The 13,993-nt window shown below is 42.2% G+C and overlaps 1 protein-coding gene across 3 annotated transcripts in view; it reads right to left on the bottom strand.

The window, feature by feature from the left end:
* LOC122778223 (glutamate receptor 3) overlaps nucleotides 1–9,968 on the bottom strand; it is an 80,296-nt gene extending 70,328 nt beyond the window's left edge. For all 3 annotated transcript variants that reach the window (XM_044039861.1, XM_044039862.1, XM_044039863.1), the window contains exons 1-2: nucleotides 9,730–9,968; nucleotides 9,084–9,242 (exon numbers count right to left, since the gene is read on the bottom strand). In XM_044039861.1, the coding sequence (XP_043895796.1) occupies nucleotides 9,084–9,242; nucleotides 9,730–9,808 (238 nt within the window). In that variant the 5' untranslated portion in view covers nucleotides 9,809–9,968. The remainder of the gene's footprint in view (nucleotides 1–9,083; nucleotides 9,243–9,729) is intronic.
* Nucleotides 9,969–13,993: the final 4,025 nt, after the last annotated feature.

Genomic DNA, 13,993 nt, shown 5'->3' with positions numbered 1-13,993 from the left:
CAACTGCAATCACAGTTGACGTAATTGTCAATAAATTTGCCCCGTCCCCAGAGGTGTTGCCATGCATTACGCTTTCGTTATAAGCTGTGGCAGGACATGTCTTATTTGCATCTCTGCATCACTGCAAGGAATATGCTAATCTCTTCTTTTTTTTTCCTCCTCCTCTCCTTCGGTCTGTATGCTAGACTGCCCATACACTAGTTTCACAAGGTTATGATGCTTCACTGGCCTGGCGACTGTGAACTGTCACAAGCAATCAATTATGATGGAGCCCTTGTTTCTGCACAGACATGAAGCGTTGGCAGGGCCCTGCGTCAGCGGCTGCCTCTTTTGAAGCGGGCCAGAAACGTGCGGATCAGTCTGCTCAGACGGCAGATGGAGTGATGGAAGCTGGAAGCCCCTTTGCACTGTGATCCAGTATTTACTATTTGGAAGAGTACATCGTGACACTCCCTGTTGGTGTTTTGTATTCATCACAACACTATACTGTATGTCCTCTTCTTTTCTTTTTTTTTTTGCCAGTCCTCTGCAAAATAAATCATACTCCACTGCACAAACGAAGAGGGAAAGCGAAACAATAACAGCTGATAATTCAGTCCAAATTAGACAGGAAATATGTGCCAATCAATGCTTTACTTGTAGATAATCGAAGGCTCAGAAGTGTTTCCTTTCACAAGCCCTGTGACCTTGGTTAGGACAACGTAGTCAGTAGCGTCTATTGAGGGAGATACAGAGGTTCTTTTTTCATTTGGACCCGGTGTAGACATACCGATGCTGCAACGTCCGCTGAGGCATGATGTGCTATTTCAGCTGAAGTAGAGGATTACTGATTCAGTGATTATGGCTATTGTAGAGGAGAGAAGTGAATGGCCAATAGTCAGCTGAGTGTGACCGCAATGGCTGCAGGGACATAGCTATGATGGGCTTTGTGCGAGAAATTATATATATATATATATATATATATATATATATATATATATATATATATATATATATATATATATATATATATATATATAAATAAATATATATATATATATATATAGATATATATATATATGAAGAGAGAGATGAGAAAGACAGAGGAAGGGTAGAAGAAGTAAAGCTGACTGCAATGTCAGAGATCTTTACAGACGAGTTTCCTTTCTTCGTCTTTGCCGCCTCCATCTTTGCCTTTTCACAGTCAGTGCGTGAGGACAAACATGTTGAAAAGAAGAATAATCTGTGCTCGCCTTGAGAGATTTTGCTCACTGACAAACCTAAATGGAAAGCAGCCCATTACATGACGCTGGGCTGCTGGCACACATGTCCCTGACGCACCTGAGATGAATAGTTGACAATATCAGCTTGGCCCGCCGCTTCATTTCACTGAGAATCCAGCACATGCACAGGGTTTTTCCTTATCATAATCAGTTTTTTTCCTTCTTGCACAACAGCAAATATGTTAAGTGCTCCACCAAGGCGTCGTGTGTACCTCTGCATATATGCGTTTGCCACTGCTTTATATATAGTCAGCCAGCTCTTTTTATTCCTCACAATGCGATGCTGATATCATCTTCAATAAGGGAACACATACTTAGCCTGTCACTGTTGACTTATAGCTCAGAGACCACCCTATTATTTGAGCAGTGATAAACAGATGTGTGGAGCATATAAGGGCTAGATGGGCTGTCATATTACATCATGTCTGCTGAAGGAAGAAAACCAAAAAATCTAAGCCTTGCATTCATGGCTTTTCTCATAAAGCTTGCGTCTGCGTCTCACCAATTGTTCTTAAATGTATTCTACTTAATAATTATGGGGCACAACCGCGTTTTTACAACTCAGCCGCGGCATGGGTTGTTTTTACAGATGTGGACATTTTATCGCCGACCAAACTCTATCAAAATGTTAAAGGTTTATGAGCAATCCCATATGTCCACTGATAGAGTCCAGAAATACCACGCTATGAATTATTATTAAATCATTTTTTTTTTTTAAAAAGCTGAGTCATCATCTACGCATCACAATGAATTGTCGGGTGATGATGTCCTCAGGTTGCCATGACAGTCCGTCCATAATGATTTCACCTCAGTCCCATCTCTCACTTGTAATTTATCACATTTGCCCCAGAAAATTGAGCAAATAGATAAAAGAAATCAATAGAGAAGCCAGATAGCCCAACATACCCCCACAGTGGCTCTGAACACACCACAAATGATGGGTTACTGTCTGCATAAAGATTTTCTTAAGGTAGTGTGTATCCATGGTTTGATTTACTGAGCATCCGTATGAGAAATCTCTCCCTTCACTATGTGTTTTTCTTTTTTTTTATTTTATATTCCGTAGCCGTTGAAATGGCCAAGTGCCCAGTGTTTGTGAAAGATATATGGAGATTTGGAGAAACAACAGCAGCGAGGGAGGAAAGCTGTTGTTTTATCAAACAACATCTGCCAGCATCATTGATTCCAAGACAAATAACACTCTGACAGCAACACTTCTCCTCAGGTTGGGTTTAAAAGTATCTTTTGATATTCTGATTAAAAATTCATTGGGTTGAATCTGCCTTGGGAGTGTGTTTTCAATTCTGAATCTCATTATAACTTCACCAATATCCCTGAGAATAAATAATAATAATAATAATAATGAAAATGACAAACAAATAAGGTCAGATTCATTTTCCCTTAAGCGGTTTGCCCTTTGGATTTTGTCCAGTTTTTAACTTGCTGTATGAGACTGCTTTAACCTCATGAGACCACAGCAAACAAGGCCTGTCGTGCTGTAATGTAGCAACACTTGCAGTATCAGTCAATGTTAGTTGTATTTAAATTCTGACACGTTCATTGAAGTGTTCAGTATCGGTATTGGTGCAATGCTGGTCAGATTATTGAAAAAAAAGAAAACACAAGTTCCATACAATCCATAACTATTGTCACATAAATGCTTCACTATAAGCACAGACTGTGAAAATGTGGGCTGTTTATTTCTTCTTTCTCGAAGCAGCAGCAGAATATTTGTTACAGCTGAAACTTTTTCTTTTTTTGTCCCCCCACAACTAGGTTGTAAATGCATCAGCACAAAATGTGTTGTCAACGGCTCGGCAAATTTCAAGACGTAAAAACAACTCTTTTGGACTGACATCCGTATCGGTTTGGGATATTGTTACTGGTATCAGACCAAAACAAAGGCATCGTTCAAATGGCATTAAACCATCCCTGGCATACTCAAATCTCAGCCAGATCATTCAGGATCGATGCTCCATGTCATGTGAGCTGTGCTGTCAGTCCTCCTACCCCCACCCCCCCCCGCTGCTGTTGCCCCTCTCCCCTCTCAGAGACCTGCAGCTCCCACAGCGTGTAACTTCACCCAGAGCTGTTACTGTAACACTCCTCTGCCAGAGGTTCACGCGCAGCCACCTCAGTCTTCCTCGGGAGACAAACTGGCTTGCTGGCCTCAAAAATCCCACCGCGGTGTTACTGTTGGGAGGCTCTGAGTGTTTTGTGCCGTCATGGTGCTTACCCAATAACATGATACACTTCTCTCTTTTTTTCCCTCACTCCTGGCTGGCATATCTTTCAAAAAAAAGACATCTTCCGAAATGACATTAGCGATTTTCTGCACATGAGATGCAGGGATGGGTTAGCGATATTTTCACCATGACGTTTACTTAGGGATGAACGATGAATGGCGTCACAGGAGCTCTTAGCAGTGAAATTTAGTCGTGGTCACATGTGAGGAGGGAGATGGAATGCGTTGGTCTGTGAACGTGTGACTGCACAGGCCTGTGTCTCTGTGTGGCTCTGTGCATATGTGAACACATGAGCATGTGCATCCATACACAAACCTCCATCTGTGACTCCAGCACAGCTGGACGATAAAGGCATGTCCCAGTCCAACCCCCATAGCCTGAAGATGAAGTCTCTCCCTCTCTCTTTGGCACACACACACGCACACAAACATTATTTAATCAAATGTGTTTTCCTCTTGCTTTCTATCTCCGTCCACCCACCACTTTGTTCCCCTTCTCTTCTCTCTCCAAGCGCCCCGTTCCATGTTTCGCTGCTCACACCTTTCAAGCTGAGTTACATCCTTGTGAGGACAGTAAGTGTGGCACTATACCGCCATCACCTGAGGAGCTTCTCTCGATCATAGCCGGCCTCTGACAGGACACGCGAGGCGAAAACACGTCTCCCCGTTGCCGTGTTTACCGGCCATTCACACAAGCACGATAATACATGTGAAGTTTGCACAAGGGCTTGTTTTTCCATCGTCACAACATATGGCATTTGCCACATATGCTCAGTCAGAGAGTAGGCCGCCAGTGTAAAGAGACTCCGGTGTTTTTTGGGCAACATTTGTAAAGCTGGAATTGCCTGAGAGAGTGTGAAGGTCACTGAAGAAGCGGCTTCTAAGAATGTGTCGTGTCTGGACAAATGGTTGACTAATTATGGAGCGTTTGGGACGATAAGTGGGTCAAAGTCATTATAAAGTACTTTGGAGATCTCCAAATGTAAAAAAATAAAGCTGATATTTTGATATTTTAGCTGCAGTAGTTGTATATAATACATGTACAGACAATGTACAAACAACTCTTAATAAATCTTAGTTAATGGGAAATGCCTTTTGATATTTATGAAATGACTGCAAAAATGTTTGTTTCTCTCTAATAACGGCAATTTGCAACGGAATGTCTTAACTATATTTTTTCTAAATTGTTGAAAGAAATATCGCATTAAAGGTGCTTTTATCTTTGTTTGAAGATGACAGCGTGGATTAGCTTCATATTGTCAGTGTAATTGCTCACGTTTCGTTAGCACTGTAGCATTGTAACTGGGCTACTGGAATGATCATCATAATTGCGGAGGCTACAGTAAATGCACACGACCTGCGTGCATTTTGCCTCGGTGTTGCCTGCAGTCGTCACCACAAAAAACCCTGCCGACTCCGGGGCTGTGTTTCAGTCCAGAAACTGAGAGCTATGACAGATAACGACACATTTACCCACACTCACTTCTTAAGTGGTTCTCATTGACCACAACTCGACAGTCAGCAGTGAATGAAAAAAAAAAAAAGCTCCGCGAACACAAAACCATTTTGAGGAGTGTCACAATGAACGTGGCGCTAAAAAAAGGCTTTTAGAGGAAAAACCGCTTTTCTTTGAAAAATGATTTGCCACGAGTTGAACAATTAATACCGCCCTCGTCTACAGTATGTCGTAACGTCATGTGACTCGATCTATCTTTGCTTAACACAAAACACTGAAAACAAAGGGAAACTGGCTTGACTATGATTCAACAATTAGAAAACTAAAGAAAGACAAGAGTTTGCTGTTGTTCCAGCTGAGCACTATACACAGAAAGTGGTACTAATGTTCTGATTCATACCTTTGTAGAAAGCACAATGAGTGTTTCCCAGAATGTTGGGTTTTTTCCTTCATCTGCCCTCTATTTACAATGAGACACACTGATCCTTCCAGTCACTCTGCTTTTCTCTGTTGCCTCTCTTCTTTCTCAGCAAATGTAATTCCATACTCTTGGTACAAGGCCGTTTTCGAATATAGTATCTAACTGCAGTAGGAGAAGGTGGGTTGGAGGTGCAGCCAAAGAAGCATCTGCTTATGCCAGGGGTTTAAGGACCTGAAGGATTCAATAAAAGACGGGCTAGGCACATGTAAAAAGGCTGGCAGAGAGGACACAGACCATTAGCCTAATGACAGAATGAGAAATGAGGAACACGGAGACGAGATTCAAAAGCCAAGCTTTGCAGAATCTGCCTTTATAAAAAAATCAAGGCCAGTGATCTAATAAATAGCATTGAACAGGGAGGTGGAGGCAGGGCAGCGGGGGCTTTTGCCTCAGGTGAAGGAAAAAGAAGAGGAAGAGTAAACAGAAGAAAAAAGGGAAGGTGGTGTCATTACGTGAGGAACATTAACGCTGCCCGCGCTGCTTTGTTCAGACCAGTAGCCTTTGCTTTGAACTACTCCTCCGTGAGTGAACCCGACTCCCAGCTTCCCGCCATTATCGGCCCAGTACTGGTAATTACACATTTCAAAAAATTCTGATGTCACTTCAAAGCAACAACAAAGTACAAAGCCAAGCCTCAAGGATTAGTGAAGCCACACGTTGTTTTGCTGCTGGTCACTAATTCAATTAATAGCATGAGGCTTTTCGACCACCTTGAAAGGAATTATTCTGACGGCCGTCTGTGCCTTAATTATACATTAAACCTATGTAAATGAAGATAAACCCTAGCGAGTCTTATTTGAATGTCCTGTATGCCACATTGTCTTCTTTCTCTCCCTCCATTATAAGACTTTAAAGTACATGGAAAGCAATAAAAAAAAAATATCTCCTTGGACTCATTCACCCCACAGGACAATTTGAACCAGCTTGCCAAATTTGAATGATTAAAAACTGCTGCTAAGTGTTTAAAAGAAATTTGAAATGATGTAAATTTCAGCAACATTCTCCAGTATGAAACACGAGGGCATGTCCACTGAACACACACACACATATATACAGTATACATACAATTATTATGAGCAGGCGAACGTCGCCGCTCGTCAGTATTTGTGTAGAATATAAATGTAAATGCTCCAACATCAAACATGTAGGGAAGTGATGTTATCCTACTTCGGTCCCCACTACACCAGCAGAAGTCTGTTTTTGCATCCACATGTTCGTGACTCTGCCATTTCAGCGAGCAAGCAAAGCAAAGGCAGTCGTGTAAGAGCAGGTGCAGTTACTCACGAGTGAACAGGTGAGCTCGCTGAGGGCTTTTTTTTTTATATCACAACAGCTTTTTAGAAGGAGTTCTGCTAACTATGGTACCAGTGCGTCATGGAGCAGTTATTATTTTAACACGCCTGAAAGACACTGGCGAGTCGTGGTCTTCACTCCACAGTTGTAATTAACATTTACAACGTGTGAAGAGGAGAATCTCTGGACTTGCTTCACACGCGCTTACAAGGGGGGAGGAGTGATGTACATGATGAATCAGAGGAGAGGACTCCGTCCCAGAGTAAAGCGAGAATACACACCAAGCCAAAAACATCAGCTGCATGGAAGGAGGAGTCCAGACCAAACAGTATAATAAAAACAGCTGTCACTTCAACGACCCTTCCAGGTCTAAGGCAGCCACATCTCATCTCAATCAAACCAATGAGACTTGCCTCAAAATAGCTCCACTACCCAAAACCGACACAAGTGCCAATTCTGTAAATCCCCCCCCCCTGTTTCACATTGTCCAATCACAAATGTGTGTGCTGTTGCTCTCAAAGGTCTGAGTCATCTACACAGGCTATCGATGACAAAGGGAATCCGCATGTCCACTAAATAACTGTGACAGCTTACAGGACAAACATCGGCGCTGGAAAAATATGAAGGCGCTGAATGCAGGAGGTCCTCACTTACAAGCGGCCCCAGCAGATAAACGATATTTAATAGCCACCATCTCTATTTTGTTCATGACATTGGAGACAATTTGAGGTGCTTGTGGAGGATTGTGAGCTCAGCGTGAGCTGTGCCGTCTGCCACAGGGTACCACCTTCAAAAAAGTCTCAGATTATGTATCGTACAAATCAGATTTTAAAATAATACTCCATCCTAGACTGCTTTCAAAGCTCTGAAGTGACTGATTATTTACCAAACTGTTCTATATTCACGTAGAGGACCTGTTATGTAATTGGTTTGATTCTTCTCTGGGAGCTAATGCTGCAGGTTAAGCACCGGGCCGATCATTCATATGCACCAGACATTTGACAAATTCCCCTCCTCTTTTAACATCGTTAAATTGCCCATTTTCTCTAAGCACCGATTTCTTTGCATCATTAAAGGTTTAATAGTTTTCTTGTCTCGGAACTTCAATGCAGTCCTGAGACAGTGCTCTTGACGGAGACGCTGAGACTTGGCAGAAAGAAACAAGAAACGGGGCCATGGCTCCCACAGGAGCCCCTTCCTCTCACTAAAGCTCTCTCTGCCCCTGAATTTAATTAGATTCTAATATCAAGCCTTTTTCTCGTATGGTTCCCTTCCTCCTCAACATGCGTGAAATTGCACAGGACTATATCTATTATTTATTCTCTCTCTCTCATTTGCTTATTGTTTCTTGAGGATACCTTCGTTAGCGCTCCTGCAGCTCTGCTTCTTGTGATATGATGCTCTGCTTCGACTCGCTCACTGCTCAGACGCACCTCCTCTGCAGGTCTAAGCCTTACTCATTTGCTGGCATTGGTTAGAGAGCTATGGATTCCACCCCCCCCCTCCTCTCCCCTTTCACCCAATGACAGCATTGTGAGGTGCTATGAGGGCTGGGTGCTAATGAGCTGACTCTGCAATGCTGGGGGGGAGATGCTTGGTAACAGTCAGAAGAGGGAGCAGGCAGGGATGCTCTGGCACATGGAGTCAGAGGGGCCATTATGACCATGCCACACAGGGGTTAGACGGACTGGAGCAGTCACACAGAGCTATGTGGCTCCAGCGTCAACCATTCAGCCAAACTGAAGCCATCATTTATGATGACATCCCAGGATGGCAATCTCAACTCTATTTCGTCCACTCGGTTTCTGCTGATTTCCAGAAACGGCTGCCAAATGTGAGTGCAGAGAGAGGACGTTAGATCAGCTACAAAACAGCTACGTGCACCACTTGCAGCGTGCAATGTATGCAACATAGGATATGGAAAAATCTAAACACTATACTGCACTCATTTGTATCCTGAGTGAATGATATGTGGTGTAAAACTCCTTCAGTGCAGAGTCCTTCGTACAAGCTTCGTATAATAGTCTTCTTGAGACCAGCGTTTGTCTAAGGAACCCATTTTCTCACGTGGAATTTGTGCATTTGTGAAAACAGACAGAAAACAGTGAATATTCCATGGTAACACTGTGCAATGCATTAGATGAATTCTGTTCGTAAATGTTTGCATAATTCCCACTGAGACTTGATGAGCCAGAGTGAAGTGAGGTGAACTTGCAGGCTGCCTCCCCCGGACTGAGCTGAGGCGCCTATATGAGCACAGACCATAATATGAGTTTGCCATGAATAATTCTGCTCAGGACAGAAGTGCTGAGGATCTGGACAGGACTGAAATAGAAGCACACTTACACGCATGGGTGACTGAAAAGCTGTTGGACGACTCCAGGTTGTCGACGTTGTAGTTGAGGTGGAAAGGCTTTTCAGTGGTGTTTTGGTTGGTGTTGTAGAGTTGGACCGCGAACCTGAACGCGCTGTGCTCCTGCACCGTGGACCGCATGAACAGCCCCCCTTGATGAAGGGAAAAAAAACAAAAAAAAACAAAAAAAAACAATCAAGATCAGACAACGCGCTCACGTTCGCTTCCATGCGGTTAAGTCTCGTGTCGGATCGTGAATCCATGTTTATTCAGTGGGAGCATCATACACATACGCGTCCCACGGCGATTTAAGATTGTTCCCATCATGCATTTTGACAATCGCGCCTGTCAGTAACTCTTCAGGTCGAGCTGATCGCCTCCTGTCCTCCTTATTCATTCACTCCATTCATTTCCACATGCGACACATGCAGCTTTTATCTACTTTTCATCACCCAGCGGCTTTGGGCTTGTAGCATAATCAAGTTACAGGCTCGAGGACTGCGCAGAGCTCCGCGCTCTCACCAGCACATCTCCCCGATGCAAAATTGCAATGTTGCATTTGATTCCTTCATACACACACACACACACACACTTAACACAACACAACCATCTGCAGCCCTTTACAACAAACACACTTACCGATATTAATCTGATTAGGGAATCCTGCGAATGATCTGTCACAGAGCCACAGGAGAAACAGAACCACGCGCTGTGCCATTTTCTCTCCGACCTATCTGTTCAACTCCTTAAAAGCGTCTGTCTGAGCAGATTCATATGTTCGGGATGAGAGCCGGGCAAAATGGAAATCCAGTGGATAGATGATGGTCGCTCACAGCGCACCAATTAGGTTCATTGAGGTGCAGCCCAGCTGCAGAGATTTTTTTTTGCAACTAAGAAAGAGAGAGAGAGAGAGAGAGCGAGAGAGAGAGCGAGAGGGAGGGATGGAGGGGGAGGGCCGGGGAAGACTAATCTAAACTCCTATTGGAGCAGTCGCTGTGCGGGCCAGTGTTGGTCAAACTTGATCTGACATTAAATTTTAAAAAAAGAAAAGAAAAGAAAGAAACCAAGCCCGTCAGATTATGACAAGTGACAAGTACTTGTCATTATTAGTCCTCACTGGTCAACATTGAGACACCACTGCAGTCTCAGGTGGACAGTAGCATGTGCATAACCCGCATGTCCACTTCCAGCAAAAGTGTGTGTCTCTACGAGCCATGGGTCCTTCCTCACTCACTCTGTCTCCTTGATCCAGCTCAAAGTGTTAGTGACAGAAAGAAAAAAACAAAAACATGCACGCACACACACACACACACACACACACACACACACACACTCGCACAATGCCAAAGCAAGAGCAGGGAAAGAAAGAGTCAAAAGAGCTGTCTATGGTGCTGAAAATCCCCACGAAATAACTGTAGTGCATTGGTGCATTGCATTTTCTATCTACTTCACCTGAAATGACAAGGATATTGAAATGTCAAGCGTTTAAATAGCATAAAGTGTACAATCATTTTAAAATGATCTTCTTTTTTTCTTTCTAAAAGTCTGAGAATAAGCCTTTACAAAGGCTGGCATCTATGACTCAACAGCAGCTATCCAGAGTGTGCTTTCTACACAAACAAAGACATAAAGGACATCCTAACACGCTTCAGAAAGGAAGGAGTATACTACATGTGTAATAATATACAGCCTCACCATTGGATGTCACTAATTACTTCACACTGGACCATTGATGTTATAAGATAGTGATTCTATTTTACAAAAATCTGCACCTCCACATTCGTCTCAGTCTTTAATGGGGCATCTATCATTCATATGATTCTGCCTAAGAGCGAACAATTAAGGGATTACTGGTCCATTCATCACCCTGAGCAAAGCCATTGAAATTGAGTTTTAATTGCACTGCAAATGGTTGAGGCATTGGTAACGCAATTTACTGAATTGCCTTAACATATAGGAAAAGTGCTTCATCAGCTTTAAATGTCCCAGCATTAGGAGGCACGTGTGATGATATTGAGTAAATGGCAACTGCGAGGTTCAGGTTTTGTGCAGCTGATCATGAACTACAGTGGGATTATAGTAAATTCAGTTTGAGCTGTGTTCTATGTTAACAGGAAGGTGAATATGGATTTAGATTTGTGTCAATATCATCAAACAACAACAACAAATGAACCACAGCATCAAAATTCACAAATTGCAAATAAATATTGATCGACTGAATCATCATTCATTTGAAAACACACTTTTTGTTTGCAATGATTGGTATTTCCCTTGCTCCAACTCTTTTGTGTTTGTGCTCCCTGGTTTTTTGTTTGTGATTGTGACCATGGGCGGGCCTTAGGGAGCTGCCTCCTGATTGGCTACTGAGTTTTGGTGCAATAGTACACAGCCTTGGAGTCACTTCCCATCTGGAACTTGTTTGTAATATCGCAAAGATAATCTGACAAACATTAGATACTTACGATTATTATAAGTACTTGTATACTATATATATATATATATATATATATACAGTATTATAATTAAGTACTAGACGTGGGAAACTCCAAAACTCAGTAGCCAATCAGCAGGCAGCTTCCTAAGGCCCGCCCATGGACAGAATTGCGAACAATTCTGATTGTCACAAACAAAAAGAGTATTTTTCAAACAAATGAAATACAATCATTTTGAATGATTAAATGGATTGCAATTTGTGTATTTTGTGCGTTTCATTTTTGTTTGCTTTCAAGTGTTGTTTGAAAATATTGACACAAATCTAATTCCACGGGTGAACAGGTAAACACTTGACTCATAAAAACTAATCTAAACTAACCATGTTGACGAGTTTGAATAATATCAGCATAATTGCAGGGATCATGTGTCTGAAGGTGTGCCGTTTATCAATTGTGTCAATAAAGTGAAATGACGTGGAATGAGCTGGTCATCGGAGAGAGAGAGAGAGATTTCCAGTGCAAACAGGGTCAAAGTTGATCTCTGTTCCCACATCTCTCCAGGCCTCTGGGGATGACATCACATTGATTCTGCGGTCTCCACAGCCTCTGTGTCAAAGTCATGGGATGTCAGCTGCTTGACCTTAATGGCTGAAGTCATAATGACCAGTGTCAAGCTGCTGACCTGCTGACTTCTGACTCGGCTATCTCTACAAACTCACGTCATCACTGAATGTGAGGTGGGGAAATAAGAGGCCACCTGTGCTGCAGTGATACTGTGATGTTGTGCAAAATAATTAACTGAAGAATACCAAAGGAGCCATTTAATAGGTCATTTACTGTGCACGCTGGCTCTCAATGTGAACCCGACTAATCATGGATCATTTCAAACAGATCTCATGAAGGAAAAAAAAACACATTATTTGCTAAAAGGGGAGCCAAATTATTGAGATAAGGCCTAGATATAATTGATATTAAATGGCAATGATTGTGCTTCATTATTTCCAATTTAGAGAAGTTGGCCATGCCGCATTATACCCTATCCTAAGTCTCTGCTGGAATTCAATTTTGTCTGAAAATTCACAAAAATAAAAGGAATTATATGATATGCCCTTTTGGATTTGAGAACACTCACAGGAGTGTAACTCCAGCAGGCGAAATAAAAAGACTGAAAAATAGATGAAAAGATGTTGCTTTTTATCTCATGATGATGGGGATGATTCACAGGATGTAGCTCAGAGCAGTGCAAGCTTCACCAGCAAGAATAATTCATTGCCCCCTCTCCCACCTAACGCAACCCAATAAGATCTTCATCTCTCACAATACGTGAGCAAATACTGTACGTTTAAACAATAGAACATTTATTTTATTTTATTTTTTTAAATCCCCTTCACTGTCTCTATGGGAATCAAGTGACCAAGAGTGTATTTATTTTTTTTAAATGTGATATTTATCATGATGATGAGCTCATTCTCAAGCATGGGTCATGATAAAAACCTATTGTCATGATAATCTGCTCTCCACAGGTGTAATCTGATTGTCTGGTGGCAGCCTCTATGACTATAACATATGTATTAATGTTGATATTATTATGTTAACATGTCAATATTGTTAATATTACAATGAATGTTTTTGGATTAACATGTAATGATTGCTTATTTATAAGCCTTTAGAACAAAAAGGGTGCGCCATTGCAGTCTAATAACAGATAATAATCCGAAATGTGACCTGTGATTTTACCAGTGACACTTGGTCCGGTTAGCGGACACTGTTTACATTCTGGGAATGAGGTCACTGGTGGGCACATAACAAAAAAAAAGAATGAAGATATTTCTCGACTCTCGAGGTTGGGAAACACAATTTTTCAAAAATACTATTCTAGTAATGGTGACGTACTTTTTGTCAGACATTTGTCATGTGTGTCTACAACACTTTGGCCAACTGTGTTGTCATTAGAGTGGATAAATAGTTTTGGTTGAGTCTGGGTATCCGTGTGAATTTGGGTTGAGATGTGCAGGAAATGCTTTGAACCTCTACAGGCACTAAAGCCTCCTGGTGGAGTCAGGTGAAAAGAAGCAGCTGGTGACGCCGTGCGCAAAGGAGAAAGCACATGGCTGTCTTCACCCTCCCCAGGTGGGCAGCGGGGGTTTACACAGTGGGTCCCGTGGCACATGTGGTTTTGGCATTTATGAATGGCAGAAAAGGAGGGTAAATGCCAAAACATAAACCAAAAAAAAAACTGAAGCTGCAACTGGCCAAAAGGTTCAGCATAATTCCCATGAACAAGAGAAAACGAAACACCCCGTCACACTGTTGTGACAAGATTTAACTTGGCTCAGTGTGACACATCTGGTCAAACTCAGAGGTTTGGCAACCAGGGACTTGCAGATACAGAACCAGGTGTTTGGAGAAACTCTCCAATGTGGTCCACATTACCTCAGAGCTAATAATCAGAAAAGTCGCATTGCATCAAG

The sequence above is a fragment of the Solea senegalensis genome, linkage group LG12 (assembly GCF_019176455.1).
Source record: "Solea senegalensis isolate Sse05_10M linkage group LG12, IFAPA_SoseM_1, whole genome shotgun sequence".
NCBI classification, from domain to species: domain Eukaryota; kingdom Metazoa; phylum Chordata; class Actinopteri; order Pleuronectiformes; family Soleidae; genus Solea; species Solea senegalensis.
The sequence above is the reverse complement of the archived record's forward strand: the minus strand, read 5'-3'. Positions and strand labels throughout refer to the sequence as shown.